Source organism: Kockovaella imperatae, assembly GCF_002102565.1.
Source record: "Kockovaella imperatae strain NRRL Y-17943 chromosome Unknown BD324scaffold_2, whole genome shotgun sequence".
Classification (NCBI taxonomy): domain Eukaryota; kingdom Fungi; phylum Basidiomycota; class Tremellomycetes; order Tremellales; family Cuniculitremaceae; genus Kockovaella; species Kockovaella imperatae.
Window position 1 is genome coordinate 512324 of NW_019028942.1, and position 12898 is coordinate 525221.

At 50.1% G+C, this 12898-nt stretch overlaps 5 protein-coding genes across 5 annotated transcripts; 1 reads left to right on the forward strand and 4 right to left on the reverse strand.

The window, feature by feature from the left end:
• Positions 1-3: 3 nt before the first annotated feature.
• BD324DRAFT_614863 (hypothetical protein) lies at positions 4-2121 on the forward strand. Its single transcript, XM_022014654.1, has 7 exons — positions 4-503; positions 566-757; positions 802-942; positions 992-1323; positions 1385-1670; positions 1727-1849; positions 1913-2121. Exons 1-7 carry the CDS (start codon positions 68-70, stop codon positions 2032-2034), a joined length of 1632 nt encoding a protein of 543 aa, XP_021873539.1. The 5' UTR covers positions 4-67; the 3' UTR covers positions 2035-2121.
• Positions 2122-4745, reverse strand: BD324DRAFT_614864 (putative L-lactate dehydrogenase). Its single transcript, XM_022014655.1, has 11 exons — positions 4405-4745; positions 4163-4341; positions 3924-4108; positions 3739-3857; positions 3609-3678; positions 3417-3549; positions 3287-3365; positions 2891-3213; positions 2785-2842; positions 2329-2728; positions 2122-2270 (listed from the first exon to the last, which is right to left on the reverse strand). Exons 1-11 carry the CDS (start codon positions 4627-4629, stop codon positions 2179-2181), a joined length of 1863 nt encoding a protein of 620 aa, XP_021873540.1. The 5' UTR covers positions 4630-4745; the 3' UTR covers positions 2122-2178.
• A 354-nt stretch (positions 4746-5099) lies between these two features.
• On the reverse strand, positions 5100-5934 carry BD324DRAFT_614868 (hypothetical protein). Its single transcript, XM_022014656.1, has 2 exons — positions 5297-5934; positions 5100-5208 (listed from the first exon to the last, which is right to left on the reverse strand). The coding sequence occupies exons 1-2, from the start codon at positions 5914-5916 to the stop codon at positions 5148-5150; spliced, it is 681 nt and encodes a 226-aa protein (XP_021873541.1). The 5' UTR covers positions 5917-5934; the 3' UTR covers positions 5100-5147.
• A 288-nt stretch (positions 5935-6222) lies between these two features.
• On the reverse strand, positions 6223-7486 carry BD324DRAFT_648387 (hypothetical protein; the record flags this gene model as incomplete). Its single annotated transcript, XM_022017830.1, has 9 exons — positions 6223-6288; positions 6337-6390; positions 6447-6542; positions 6592-6786; positions 6832-6896; positions 6942-6970; positions 7019-7097; positions 7149-7379; positions 7447-7486. The coding sequence occupies 9 exons, from the start codon at positions 7484-7486 to the stop codon at positions 6223-6225; spliced, it is 855 nt and encodes a 284-aa protein (XP_021873542.1).
• A 1100-nt stretch (positions 7487-8586) lies between these two features.
• On the reverse strand, positions 8587-12815 carry BD324DRAFT_648388 (valine-tRNA ligase; the record flags this gene model as incomplete). Its single annotated transcript, XM_022017831.1, has 18 exons — positions 8587-8655; positions 8742-8879; positions 8943-9254; positions 9300-9659; positions 9717-9874; positions 9932-10310; positions 10367-10537; positions 10595-10753; positions 10806-10887; positions 10943-11046; positions 11101-11408; positions 11460-11574; positions 11630-11749; positions 11803-11884; positions 11939-12103; positions 12161-12386; positions 12435-12596; positions 12665-12815. The coding sequence occupies 18 exons, from the start codon at positions 12813-12815 to the stop codon at positions 8587-8589; spliced, it is 3261 nt and encodes a 1086-aa protein (XP_021873543.1).
• Positions 12816-12898: the final 83 nt, after the last annotated feature.

A 12898-nucleotide genomic window follows, 5' to 3' on the forward strand; every position in this document is an offset into this window, starting at 1 on the left:
CCGAGAACATGGATGAACATTTCCATTCTTGGCTTCCTACCTCGTTCTTGTGGATGACTAGCTCATCATGTCACTGCGCCAATGTCTAGCATCGACTTCAAGAGCTACTGCGACAAAGACTCGCCCGAGACTGACCAAGTCACTATGTCTGCCAACTTTGTCCGGGATATCTCGACTCTGCCCGACTGGCCCAGCACCGGTTCATGTCAGACACGCATCTACCCTCCCACAACGATCAGATCGGTTTAACAAGTTGACGAAAAGCCATATAGGAGAACTGAGAAAGCTTGTTGGATCCTCTTCGTCTATCCTTTCCACGCTCGACGGATCGGCTACTGAAGACGATCTGAAGACTTACAATAACGATTGGATGAACAAGTATCATGGTAAAAGTCAGGTGGTCGCTCGTCCGAGATCAACAGAGGAAGTCAGCAAGATCATGACGTGGTGTTATGAGAACGATATCGCCGTGGTACCCCAAGGCGGGAACACGGGTCTCGTCGGTAAGCACTGTCAATTACCCCGATGCATTTTTGGCAAGATGTACTGACTCAATACCTCGTAGGCGGTTCTAACCCGATACACGATGAGCTCATCATCTCCCTGTCATCTCTCAACTCGGTACGATCGTTTGACCCAGTCTCCGGTGTACTAGTAGCGGACGCAGGGATGGTCTTGGAATCTGCAGATGGTTATCTCGCGGAAAAGGGGTTCATCTATCCCTTGGATCTGGGCGCAAAGGGTTCCTGTCAGATTGGTGAGTGTTCATCGATACTGTGAATGGTAGCTCATCTCATTCAGGCGGATGTGTTGCAACCAATGCTGGCGGTCTCAGATTGCTCCGATACGGCAGTCTGCATGGAAGTGTACTGGGATTGGAGGTCGTGTTACCAGATGGCAAAATTTGGAATGGCTTAAGCACATTACGGAAAGACAACACTGGTAGATTATCCTGTGGTGGTCCCGATTACCGCAGGCTGACGCTCTCTAGGCTTCGATCTCAAACAGCTTTTCATTGGCTCAGAGGGTTCCATCGGTATCATCACTGGTATTTCCATCCTATGTCCGAGGCGATCATCCTCCACCAACGTCGCCGTCTTCTCCCTTTCCTCCTACGAAGATGTTCAGAAAGTCTTTAGCGAGACAAAGACGCATCTTGGCGAGATCCTCTCGGCTTTTGAATTCTTCGACGCGGCGAGTTACGCATTGGTTAGACGCATGCAAAAGCATCACGGGGAAGAGCCGAAAAAGGTTTTCGAACAAGAAGGAGACTTTTACGTCCTTATCGAGACGTCTGGATCCAACGCAGAGCACGATGAGGAAGTGAGTGAGAGCACTTGTTCCACACTTCGTTGGCGGATGTGACTGACACACCTTGATGCAGAAACTCACCAATTTTGTGGAACACCTCATGACGTCTGAGATGGTCCTTGATGGTGTTTTGGCTCAGGATACGACTCAAGCTCATTCTCTTTGGAGTCTTCGAGAGTTGATCACGGAAGCATGTACGAAACTTGGTGCAGCGTTCAAGTACGATCTTTCTACGGCCCCAGGAGAAATGTACGACCTTGTCGAGCAGATGCGAGCGAGGTTGACAGAAAAGGGATTGTTAAAAGGTGATTGGGAAGGTGATGTAGGGGCTGTTGTGGGGTTCGGTCACATGGGAGATGGTGAGTTGTGTAGCTATACGAAGAGAGCCTCATCCAGCTTACACGCCCTGTTTCAGGCAATCTGCACCTCAACATTGTCGCCAAGCAGTTCTCGGAAAAGATCCAGGATGTCATCGAGCCATTTGTATATGAAATGGTCAAGGAGAAGGGTGGTTCCATCTCGGCCGAACATGGTCTAGGTCAGTTCTCAACGTTTAGATCTCTTGTCTGCGGGCAGCGACTGACCCATATCAATTGATCAGGATCCATGAAAGCCCCATATATTGGCTACACCAAGTCTGAGACGTCCATAGAGATGATGAAGCAGATCAAGCAAATGTTTGATCCAAAGGGTTTGATGAACCCGTACAAGTACATCGTCTAGTCGAGCGAGCGAGCGAGCGATTACGAGAGCGTTGTATACTGCTCAATCATTACACGTTGTCATGATGCATTATGCAATTAGATAAGATCACGCCTAGATGTGAGCGGGAAGATCAAGGTCAAGATCAATATCTTCACGACGGCTTCACTCCTTAACTTCGACCATGCTCGGTCTCAGTTCTTCCAGCTTGTTGACACCCAGTAATCTCAACGTCAATAGAATCTCCTTCTCGAGGACTGAGCACACGCGCATCAGACGACACATCCACGTTGAAGCAGATGACAAACGACTCACTTCCCACAGCATGCTCGACCCCTTGAACGCCGGCCACACTCTGAGCAAATAAGAAACCTCTCCCAACTCCAACGGCGTTAGCACCGAGGCACAAAGCCTTGACGACGTCCGTTCCTCGGTGTATGCCTCCATCGACGTATATCTCAAAGGGTCTATTGCCTTCTTTGTCCATGACTTTACCGATCTTTACTTCTTCTTTCGGGATCAGCCTCTGGGGATCCTTCAAGGCAGACTCGATCAGACCTGTTGGACCGCGATATTGTGGTCTGAGGAGTTGTGGAGCGTGCTTTCGAATCTCCAATAGGACATCGAGAGAAGGTCGAGTAGTATCTAGTTGTCGACCTCCATGGTTGGATATGAGGATACCAGATGCGCCGTGCTCATACGCCAGTAGAGCGTCCTGGTATCCTTCTCGTCAGCGGTCCTTCCTTAGCTAACGGAGAGTCATCGACTGACCTCTACACACTGAATGCCCTTGACGACGATGGGCATATCTGATAGACTCTTGATCCATCTGAAAGGGAGCGTCAGTTTGAAACGTAAGATTTGGCCATCTTCTCACTTGATATCCTCCCAATTTAAATCAGGATCCACCCCTGCAAACATGGCCTCTGAAACGCCTTTGGATTCGCCTTCACCTTTGACCGCCACGCCTCCAGCGGGTCCTTCAAATTCCCCCTTCAATCTTAAATCTCGTTCTCTTTTCCCGCCGACGGGTGCATCCCCCGTCAGGAAGATGGCATCGAGGTTGAGCTTGTTGAGCTTTCTTATGAGGTCCGAGGCGATATCTCGATTACGATTCACGTAGAGCTGGAAGAAGAGGGGCTGGGAAGATGAACGAACGGCGCAGAGCTCGTCCAGCGAGCAACTCGCATTAGAAGATATCTGAGGGAAGGGAATCGTCAGGTACCCGGATCTGGGGCCAACTCGATTCAACAGAACGTCAAAGGTCACTCACAACTTGAATAATACCGGTACTGTGTGCACCTTTTGTCAGATTCACCTCTCCGTCTGGATGTCCAAGTTTAGCCATAGCACTGATGGTTCATCAGCTGAGAGAGCGTCGTGGATGATATGTATGGACCCACGCGGGGGAGATGAAAACAGGTATCGAGCTCGCTTTCCCCAGTATTTCTGTACTGCAATCTGCTTGAGCGACTTTGCGCAGAATTCTAGGTCGGAAAACGACCTTTTGGTAAGCGCTGGCGTTGGTGTTCTTCGCTTTTGTAGAGTCAGCTCCTTCCGGGCCCAACAGGGGATCTCAGCAACGCTTTACTCACTGATCTCATCATCTGCAGCAGACGCATAGTACGCCCAAGCTACTTTTGAAATCATAGGTTCGGCGTATTTCTACATCAACAGAGGGGTCTGTCATTTCGTCGTCTGAGCATTTTCATCAGCGCGACTCACCTCAAAGTCTCTCATGTTCACAATGACTCCCAGACCTCTCTCTTCCATCGCTTCACGCTCTCTTTTTATTCTGTCATTCTCCTCCTCTTGGTCCGAAGACACTTTGAGCCGTATTGATGCTGAGAACGATGGTCAGCGAGCGGTCGTACTATTGCACCGAGCGTAAGCCTGAGGAATATACGCACCTTTCTCCTCATCTGATGCGTTTTCCAAGTCTAGGGATCCTACACGGTGCACATTTGGTGGGATGTTATCTGGATCAAGCTGATCCGAAGGATGTCTAGGATTGAATATCGGCGTGACGTCCTTTGAACGATTGTTCAGGATGATGTCTTTCCCGCCAGGGTGATCGTCCAGAAACTCAGTCATACTGCGAGAAAAGTCAGGGAGTCCAATGATCTCCAAGGAATTGCGCCGTACTCACTCGTAAACATCCCCTTTGATGACCACCCAGACTTGATCACCTTTTTCATGATCCAGTACGTCCCGGATGGATACTTGACCTTCAAACTTTGATCGATTTTCCTTTTGGCCAGATGCGTGCACGTAGTCTGGTTTACTGTTTCCTGTATCTGCCAAGACCTTTTCCGACGTGACCCAGGCCTATGGATAGGTGGTGAGCATTTTGCGAGTGTCCTTTCTAACGGCTCGAAGTGAGTAACTCACTGCTAGACCCAGGGCTACTGAGATACTTGTGACCTGCAGTAAGCGATTGGATAAGTGGCCACTGTGAGATGGTCGTGAGGAATAGCTCGAATAACTTCTATATCCTTGCCGACATCTAGCATCGACCTTTGAAGACGTCGAGCTCAATCGTTTCGTGCATTGCCGGATATCTTGTCGGCAGTGAGCTCGCCATGTCATGTCTGCAGCTCGACCAATGAGGGACATCCTGGTCGAGTTCACTAGTGGCTCAGCCAGACGAAGAAAGGATATGTACAGCGCTTTCAACTGAGCCCGTTCTGCTGTCCAAATGAGCACGATGGAATGCCAGCTGAATATAGCCGATGCAGCCAGCCAGAAAAAATGGAAAGTTCTTCGGCTGAATGATAGCGGAATAATGTTCTTCCGAAAGACCGACTTAAAGATACAGGCAAACTAGGCATCAAGCTCTATGGGTCTTGGATGGATGGCCATCCACGAGTAGCTGATGCAAGCAGGCAACGAGGGATGCGTAGAAGATGTCAAGGCTTTGAGCACACAAGATACTGTAGGTTCTGCTGCGCTGCTCGACGGTGCAAGTGGCGCTTGTGGAAGAATTCGGGCTTTGATAAACCGAGGCAAGTGTCCAGTCGTCAACCCCTCTGCGGGTCTGGAGAGTGCTCGAATTGACCACAACAAGCATGTATCGCTACGTGCAAGGTGACGATGGTTTCCATACATTGCTCTATGAGAAACCTCTAATCGCTCTAGTGACTGACAAACGAATAATCATGTAAATGTATCCAAGGCCCATGATTGTATTCCCACCTAGGGGGCATGCAAGGTCAGCGTCATTTCCCCTCTCTATAGGCCGGGCCTCCATTGCGCATGCGCATGGAATTTGGAAAAAACCTACAGTTGCAGACCTATAGCCGTTCCATGCTTTTGACGTCCATCCATCTTGTTAAAGAGATCCACCAGATCCCGATGACAATCCTCGACCTGACCTTCATCCTCTGCTTTGTTCAAGATTGTCACGTGAGGCGAACGTAAGGGTTCAAGATCTTGATCCGTCAGAGGTGATGCAGACCCACGTCTACCACCTCGTTCTGCTGCCTCAGCGTATTGTTTTGATCCAGGTGGAGGACCTTTTTCGACCTTTGATAGATCCCTGACGATGGACGAATGAATACCCTCAATCACACCCCTCGAACCACTCTCTCTGATATGCAACATGACCCCCTTTTTACCCATTCTCGAAGGTCGCGCAATCGATATATTGAACTCTTTCTGATGTTTACAGATATCTTGGAGTAAGCGATCGAGTTCTCCCCGTCGATCTGGAGGGATCGCATGGAATAAGGTCAAATGGGCATTGAGATGGTTTCGATGTTTGGGAAAATAGTTCGCTCGAAGACTCGTCAAGAGCTCAGTCGACCCTTTGTCCAGCTTGAGTGTCAAGACAAGTGGCCTCGACATGGTATGTACAACAAGGTCGAGAATCACATCCGAAGATTTCAAAGACTTATGATCCATGATCCACCCGGGTAGGAGGGGAGGGAGAAATGACGACATGAGTGTCGATCACCATATATCCGGCGCAGCGGGATTCCAGAGGATACGATTTCATATGGGGAGTACATCTCTACATGAAATTGGGCCAAAAGTGGATAGCAATCTGTCGCTATCAAGGAACAATGCTGTACCATATCTTATCTGTTCTCATCACGTAGGACTTCCTCGTGTGTGTCGTCAAGCCGTAAGAAAGGGTTTGTCATCGGAACCATCTATAATCAGAACAGAAAATGAAAAAGAGGAAATAAGTGCCCATCGAGCCTCAATCTAGTGAGTGGGTTCGTGCGTCTTGGCCTGGTCGGCAAGCTTGCTAGCTTCCTCCTCTGCTCGTTTCTGATAAGCGTCAGCTGAGAGCGACCAAGAAGATAGCGTCCGGCTGACCTTGGCGCCGAGCACGTAGTCGTAGATCTGGTCGACGACAGGTTTGACGTGGTCCTAGGTGGTGGAGGAGACGTCAACACCAGTCGTTGCGAGCTTGTACTTGCACTTACCACAACATATCCTGCAAGGGCGTTTGATTTGTCCTGGACCGTGGTATCCTTTGCAAGGAGGATCTGCTTGACATCTCCAGTCGTCTTTGTGACAGTCTGCAGCCAATGTTAGCCAAATGCTCATGGAAGCAGAACTCGAACTCACATCAAGAAGATGCCCAGGAATGACCTTGCCCTGCGCAGTGAGCGTCTTGAGCTGCTCAAGTAGCGCATGAGAGAGATCTTGAGACGTTTGAATGGCATCGTGAGCTCGAGCGCCAAGAGCAGAATTGATCTCTGCAGTCTTGTTGATCACGTCAGAGAGGACGGGTTGGGCAGATTGGATCCATGGAGCGATTCGCTGGAGCTAGTTAGCAAGTGACTCTATGGTGCTTGTCACACTCACCGCATCGTAGACTCCTTTGGCCTGCTTGACGACGATGAGATCTTCGGTGGGCGTCTTGAAAGGGTCTGTAAAGGGTTAGCTGAGTGATTGTCCGAATCAGGGTAGCTCACAAGGGAAAGTGGCTTCGGCACGGTCGATCCTGAAGAGAGTCAGTACCTACACGGGTCGTTTTCAATGCACGACTCACGTCGCGACGGCGAGACCATCGGCTGATTCGAGCAAAGGCTTGGTCCTGCTCAAGACGGGAGTTGCGAGGTCATACGATTCTAAAGCGAGTGAGCTGGCACAGGGACAGAGACAGGAGACCGACGGCTCACTCGAGGCGAGAGCAATGGCAGTCGCATAAATAGTTGATGTGGTCTGAGTGGACTGAAGGAGGGACCTGTAGTGGGTAGTTGGAATCACCAAGTGAGAAAGAGAAGAAAGTGAGTGGGGATTACCCGTTAGCGTGATCTCCCATCTAGGTCGAGCTGAGACCACTAACTGGGCGTAGGACACTGAATCGTGAATGATAGGTACCTTGTCGAGTCTGTCAACGATTTTGAACGCTGCGAATTGATGTTGGATCAGCGAGGTGACAGACAGACAGTGGGCACAGAAGACAGTTCCACTCACAAGGTACCTCTCCATTGGGTTGAGCGGTCTGAGCAGACATGATCGTTATCGGCTGTGAGGGTGGTTGTGAGTGAGTGAGCAACAGACGGGATCAAGTGGTCTCTGGTGGAATGTCAAACGATAAGATGGGATGGAATGGGAAACGAAAAGTGGCGAGCCGCGAGGGGGGGGGGGGGGGTTTGAATAAAGGGTATGGCTATAGAGGTCTGTGCGAAGCTGGACGATGACGATGAGGAATGCACGTGGAAAATGGATTATGATCATGTTACCCCAGCTGATGAAGTGGATTGGATTGGCACCCTCAGATTCACGGGCAGCGAGGTGGGCTGCTTGTGAGGACCATCTCATGGCATCCAGTGATCTGCTGATCCCTTGACATGGTTCTATTGGCCCTCCTCCGGCGACTCTTGGACGCTAAGATAAGGATGTTTGAAGTTTTAAAAATAATGACGCAGAGATAATAATAATGATCGAGTGGCACCACACAGAGAGGATAACTTGGACTTTGACTTGCACTTGACTGGAGAGCAACTCACCAGGTGATGATCCGAAGTACGCCAAATGCAAGGTTGTTGGTCGTTCAGAAAAGTAGATGTAACGTGTGTCGAGAGCTGAATCCAGTGAGTTGTATATATGCAAGACCCGCAGCTGGCTCTGGTGGTGTTTCCCAAGTGCCGCCCTTTCCCACTCCCTAAAAAAAAAATCCGTTCTTTGTCAACTTTCGTGAGAAGAGAGAACAGCAGCGACAACGTTTTATCAATTGGAACTCGACGCCATTTCCAAACTCTAATCGCTGCGTGAGAACATTGTGAAGGACTTTTGTGGCGGATATACATATACACGAACGAGGAAGCACAAGGACAGAGAAAGAGGGGAGAGAGGCGAGGGAGGGACCCTTGGTACAGCGCAACTCGTAGAACCTGGTCCGATTCTCGCTGGCCAGTACTTGTACTCTCATGATTGACTTGTCATCATCGGGCGGCTCCTGCAAACCAATCATCTCACTCCGAAAACTCAGGGTGAGAGTCTAACATCATCACTACTCATTCCAAGTCACGTCATGTCAAAATATATACACATATATGCATACCGCAAATCGCAGCAAAGGGCCAACTCATGGCGGGAGGCAACGATGAGACCCTACAACAACGTCTTGAATCGCTCCAGGGCGAGTCGGATAGTTTCCAACTCTGCATCGGTTTTTTCCATCTGCGAAAAAAAATCAGACATCTGATCAGCTGACCTATTCCCCCATCCATGTCCCATAGATTTTTCCTCTCGGGTTCCACACCTACCTGGTCTGCATTCCTCGCCCTCACTTCGTCCTTGATACCAGCAGTATCAGCGACTTTTTGTAACTTGTCCCGTTGTGATTGAACAAGCGCAGATTTCTTTTCAAGTTTATCAATCTCCGCCGCGGCGTCAATCTTGCCCTGCGGAGAAGCGAGGTTCAGCGAAAACACTGCTAATCACTTTTCTAAACCATGTCAACCCACCTCGACAGGTATGTGAACGGTCACTTCCACATCTACTACTTCACTTCCACAGCCTTTTGGGACCTCGGAGTCCTCCGTGATGATCTTGGCCTGACCGCTTCCCTTCGTTAGGGCCACAATGATGGGAATCTGAGATTCAATCATGCTCCTAACTTCAGGTTTACGAATCTGCAACAGGATGGCAAACTTCTCATCGAGTGTCTTGCCGTTTGTCGGTAGATTGTACATGGCGGCAATAGATCGAGCAGATTTGATCGTCTCGAAAACGAGGTCAAAGTCACGCAGAGCTTCGGGGAATTCCTGCTGAGGGATCTGACACAATCGTCAGCGTTTCAGTTTGATGACATCCTGACCCACCTTCTCAGGGAAGCTGGAAATCATTATACTCTCCGTTGCATCCCCTGCTCTCCTCGGTAATCGCTGCCACAAGTCCTCCGTGACGAACGGCATAAATGGATGCAACAGCTTGAGACCTCCCTCGAGACAAGTGTACAGAGTATTTTGAGCGCTAGCCTTCGCGGGAGAATCGACATTGGCTTCAAACAGCGGTTTGGTAGCTTCGATGTAGACGTCACAGAGGTCATTGAGGAAGAAATGATACGCCGCGTCCGTAGCGACGGAGAAGTCCCGTGTCTCAAGATTCGCAGAAACGGCGTCTGAAGCTTCGTTGAGTTTGTGCAGGAGCCATTTCTCAACGAGTGACTCATTGCCGGTGGGCTGAAGTAGGATTCAGCGAGGACGTTCCTTGCTCTGAAAGGCTTCGCCGCAACTCACCAGTGATGACTCGTTAGGCACGAAAGATCCCTTTTGTCTGACACCTTGCAGGTCTACAAGATCCAATCGGAAGAGACAGAATTTGGTCGCATTCCACAATTTATTGCAGAATTTACGGTAACCCTCAATCTTCTGGATCTCCATGTTGACATCGCGACCTAAGATTGGGGAATCAGCGTCCGGGGAGGACGATCCTGAACTGCCTCTCTGCTCACCTCCCGAAGTCATATTGGCAAGGCCGAATCGCAGTGCGTCCGAGCCGCATTGAGGCATTCCCTTGGGGAACAACTTTTTCTGGCCATCTTCAGCCTTGAGGATCTCTTTTTCGGGCAAATTGCCTTGCCTCAGATCATTGTGTAACTTTTGGAGCGATTGACCTGTGATCACGTCTAAAGGATCGATGACGTTGCCGAGAGATTTGGACATTTTTCTTCCAAACGCATCCCTGATCAGCGGATGACAATAGACCTCTTTAAACGGCATTTGGCCAGTAAAGGCTTGTCCGAAGAAGACCATACGAGCGACCCAGAAGAAGATAATGTCCCAACCAGTCTCGAGAATAGAGTTCGGGTAAAAGTGTTTCAAGTCGGCGGTCTAGGAGTGACCCATCAGCAAATCACAAAGTTCTCACGCTGGCAGCCTAAGCGCACCTGATTTGGCCAACCCATGACTGAGAAGGGGAACAGACCCGACGAGAACCAGGTATCCAGCACGTCGGAATCTTGTTCCAGGGTGTACGCTTGACCACCCATGCGTTTATCAGCCTCCACTTTGGCATCTTCCAATGATCGGGCAACGATCCAGTTTTTCTCGTCCACGGTCTGGCATCCATCGTCAGCTAGAGTCTCGGCGATCGCAACCCCATGCGCTCCACTCACGTCCACCGCCTTGCCTTCCACCTTGATGAGGTAAGCCGGGCATCTGTGGCCCCACCAGAGTTGTCGAGAGATGCACCAATCCTGCATATTCTCCATCCATCTGACGAACTCGGCATGTGAAGTACGAGGTTGAATCTTGAGCTCTCCGGCGGCGGTGCGCTAGCGATCGCATGAGCATCCACTTATATCGACTCATAGGTTCTCTACTCACCTGTAGAGCCTCGTCGGCCATTGGCTTGCAGCTGACCCACCATTGAGGCTTCATGATCTGCTCAATGACGTCTCCACTTCGACTGATAGGGTAGGGGTATCAGCTCAGACTATGATTCGGGCTCGGATTGGACGAACCTGCAAATCGGAATCGCCATTTCATTGTCCTTTTGTTCGACGAACATTCCCTCTTCTTTGAGTCGTTTGATGATCGCGTTCCTAACGTGCATTCGTCTCATCCCCTGTTTCCGTTCTGGTCAGCGGGCCTTCATGCCTGCAAAGAATCTGCTGCTGACCTTGTATTCTCCGGCATTCTCATTATATGTTCCATCATCATTCATTAGACTGATGAACTCGAGATTGTTCCTCATTCCACATTCGAAATCGTTTGGATCGTGAGCAGGAGTAATTTTCACGGCACCCGTTCCAAACTCCATATCGACTGTGATGGCATCCGTGACGATGGGTATACGACGTTTGATGAAGGGGTGGATGGCGTATTTTCCATGAAGGTGAGTGTAGCGTGGGTCATCGGGATGGACAGCGATGGCTGTATCTCCAAGCATCGTCTCGGGACGGGTTGTGGCGACCACGATGCGTTCGTCTGGAGTCTCCTCAGCGCCATAGATGGGTGGTGTGGATTAAAACTGCTCACCAGAGTTCTCAATAGGGTAGGCAAAAGAAGTGATGACTCCAAATTCGAACCTCTCCTTCACATCATATCCCTTAACGTTGAGCAGCGTCCTGCCCTTCAGTGGCATTTGGTCGACCTGAGACACGCGTGTGAGCTCCAGGTTACCTGCAAATAGCTCGACTCCGACCCACCTCGATATTTGACAAACTAGTGTTGAGGTAGACACACCAGTTGACGAGTCTATTTGATCTATACAATAGTCCTTTCTGATGAAGTTGAACGAAACCTTCCGTCACGGCAGTGGAGAGTTCCTGTGGCGACGATCAGCACGGATGTCTCTCTCTCTAGAGCTCAGCCGACACACCGGAGACATGGTGAACGCCACTTTGTCCCAGTCGAAAGAACCTCCCAGTCTCTGCATCTGCTTGGTGATCTTCTCCTGGTACCTGATTCAGGCGTCAGCTAGGAGGCCAGGAACAATTACCTTGGATCCAGCTCACTCGTCCTTCCACTTCCAGACCCGCTTGATAAACTCCTCTCTTCCATAATCGTGCCTCGACTTGCCCTCATTCTTCAACAACCTCTGCTCAACCACAGCCTGGGTGGCAATACCCGCATGATCGTATCCAGGGACCCAGAGGACCGTATACCCCTGCATCCGTTTCCTAAGGGACAAGCGTAGCTTATCAGATCATGACCAAAGTGATCGAAATCACACTTACCACCTGATCATGGCATCTTCTAGCGCTACAGTCAAAGCGTGGCCGATGTGTAGATTGCCAGTGACGTTTGGCGGAGGAAAGACGATTGAGAAAACGCCCTTATCCAGTGGCTCTCCATCTGCTTTGTATTGAGGTTTGAAGAATCCCTTGGCTCTCCACCAATCATACCAAGCAGCTTCGACCTGAATGGGATCGTACCCTGTGATCGGGAGATCTCCAGAAACGTCTGAGAGGGTCGGTCAGTCACCATTCCACAAAGAAGAGATTGACCCACCCTTCTTCTCCCCTGCAGGAGTCGTATTGACCCACGCCTCCTGTTGTACCACCTCCTTCTTCTCCTTCTCTTTCTTGTCTTTCTTTGGTGCAGTCGAGCTCGAAGTCACGGATTTCAAAGCTGCCTTGGCCGCCTTTTCCAATCGCTTGGCTTCTTTCTTAGCTGCCAAAAAAAGAGCGTCAACGCCTTCCCTCCCAGGCGTTATTGTACCTATCGTCGTCCACACTCACCGGCACTCTTTGAGATGAGATTGCCTTCTTCGGCGTTGTCCCGTGATCCAGATGCTTCTCCCTGTGCAACGACAGTCTTGGAGCTAGCTGCGGTATTGAGCTCCTCGGGCGCACCTCCACCAAGTTTCTTCGCTGTTTCTTGCTCAGCCATCCTGCGTAGAGCTTCCGTGAGGAGTGGTCGTTGTAGAGTCAAAATGGAAGGTTCGTTGAATACCTTGACGGCTCTACTTCCAG

Coding starts and splice junctions, on each gene's coding strand:
- BD324DRAFT_614868 (XM_022014656.1), bottom strand. CDS start 5,916: ATGGATCATAAGTCTTTGAAATCTTCGGATGTGATTCTCGACCTTGTT. Junction 5,209..5,296: donor ACGGCTATAGGTCTGCAACT/GTAGGTTTTTTC, acceptor CATGCCCCCTAG/GTGGGAATACAATCATGGGC.
- BD324DRAFT_614863 (XM_022014654.1), top strand. CDS start 68: ATGTCACTGCGCCAATGTCTAGCATCGACTTCAAGAGCTACTGCGACA. Junction 758..801: donor AAAGGGTTCCTGTCAGATTG/GTGAGTGTTCAT, acceptor CATCTCATTCAG/GCGGATGTGTTGCAACCAAT. Junction 943..991: donor ATTACGGAAAGACAACACTG/GTAGATTATCCT, acceptor GACGCTCTCTAG/GCTTCGATCTCAAACAGCTT.
- BD324DRAFT_614864 (XM_022014655.1), bottom strand. CDS start 4,629: ATGTCCCTCATTGGTCGAGCTGCAGACATGACATGGCGAGCTCACTGC. Junction 4,109..4,162: donor ATCAAAGGGGATGTTTACGA/GTGAGTACGGCG, acceptor CTTTTCTCGCAG/TATGACTGAGTTTCTGGACG. Junction 3,550..3,608: donor TGCTGCAGATGATGAGATCA/GTGAGTAAAGCG, acceptor ACTCTACAAAAG/CGAAGAACACCAACGCCAGC.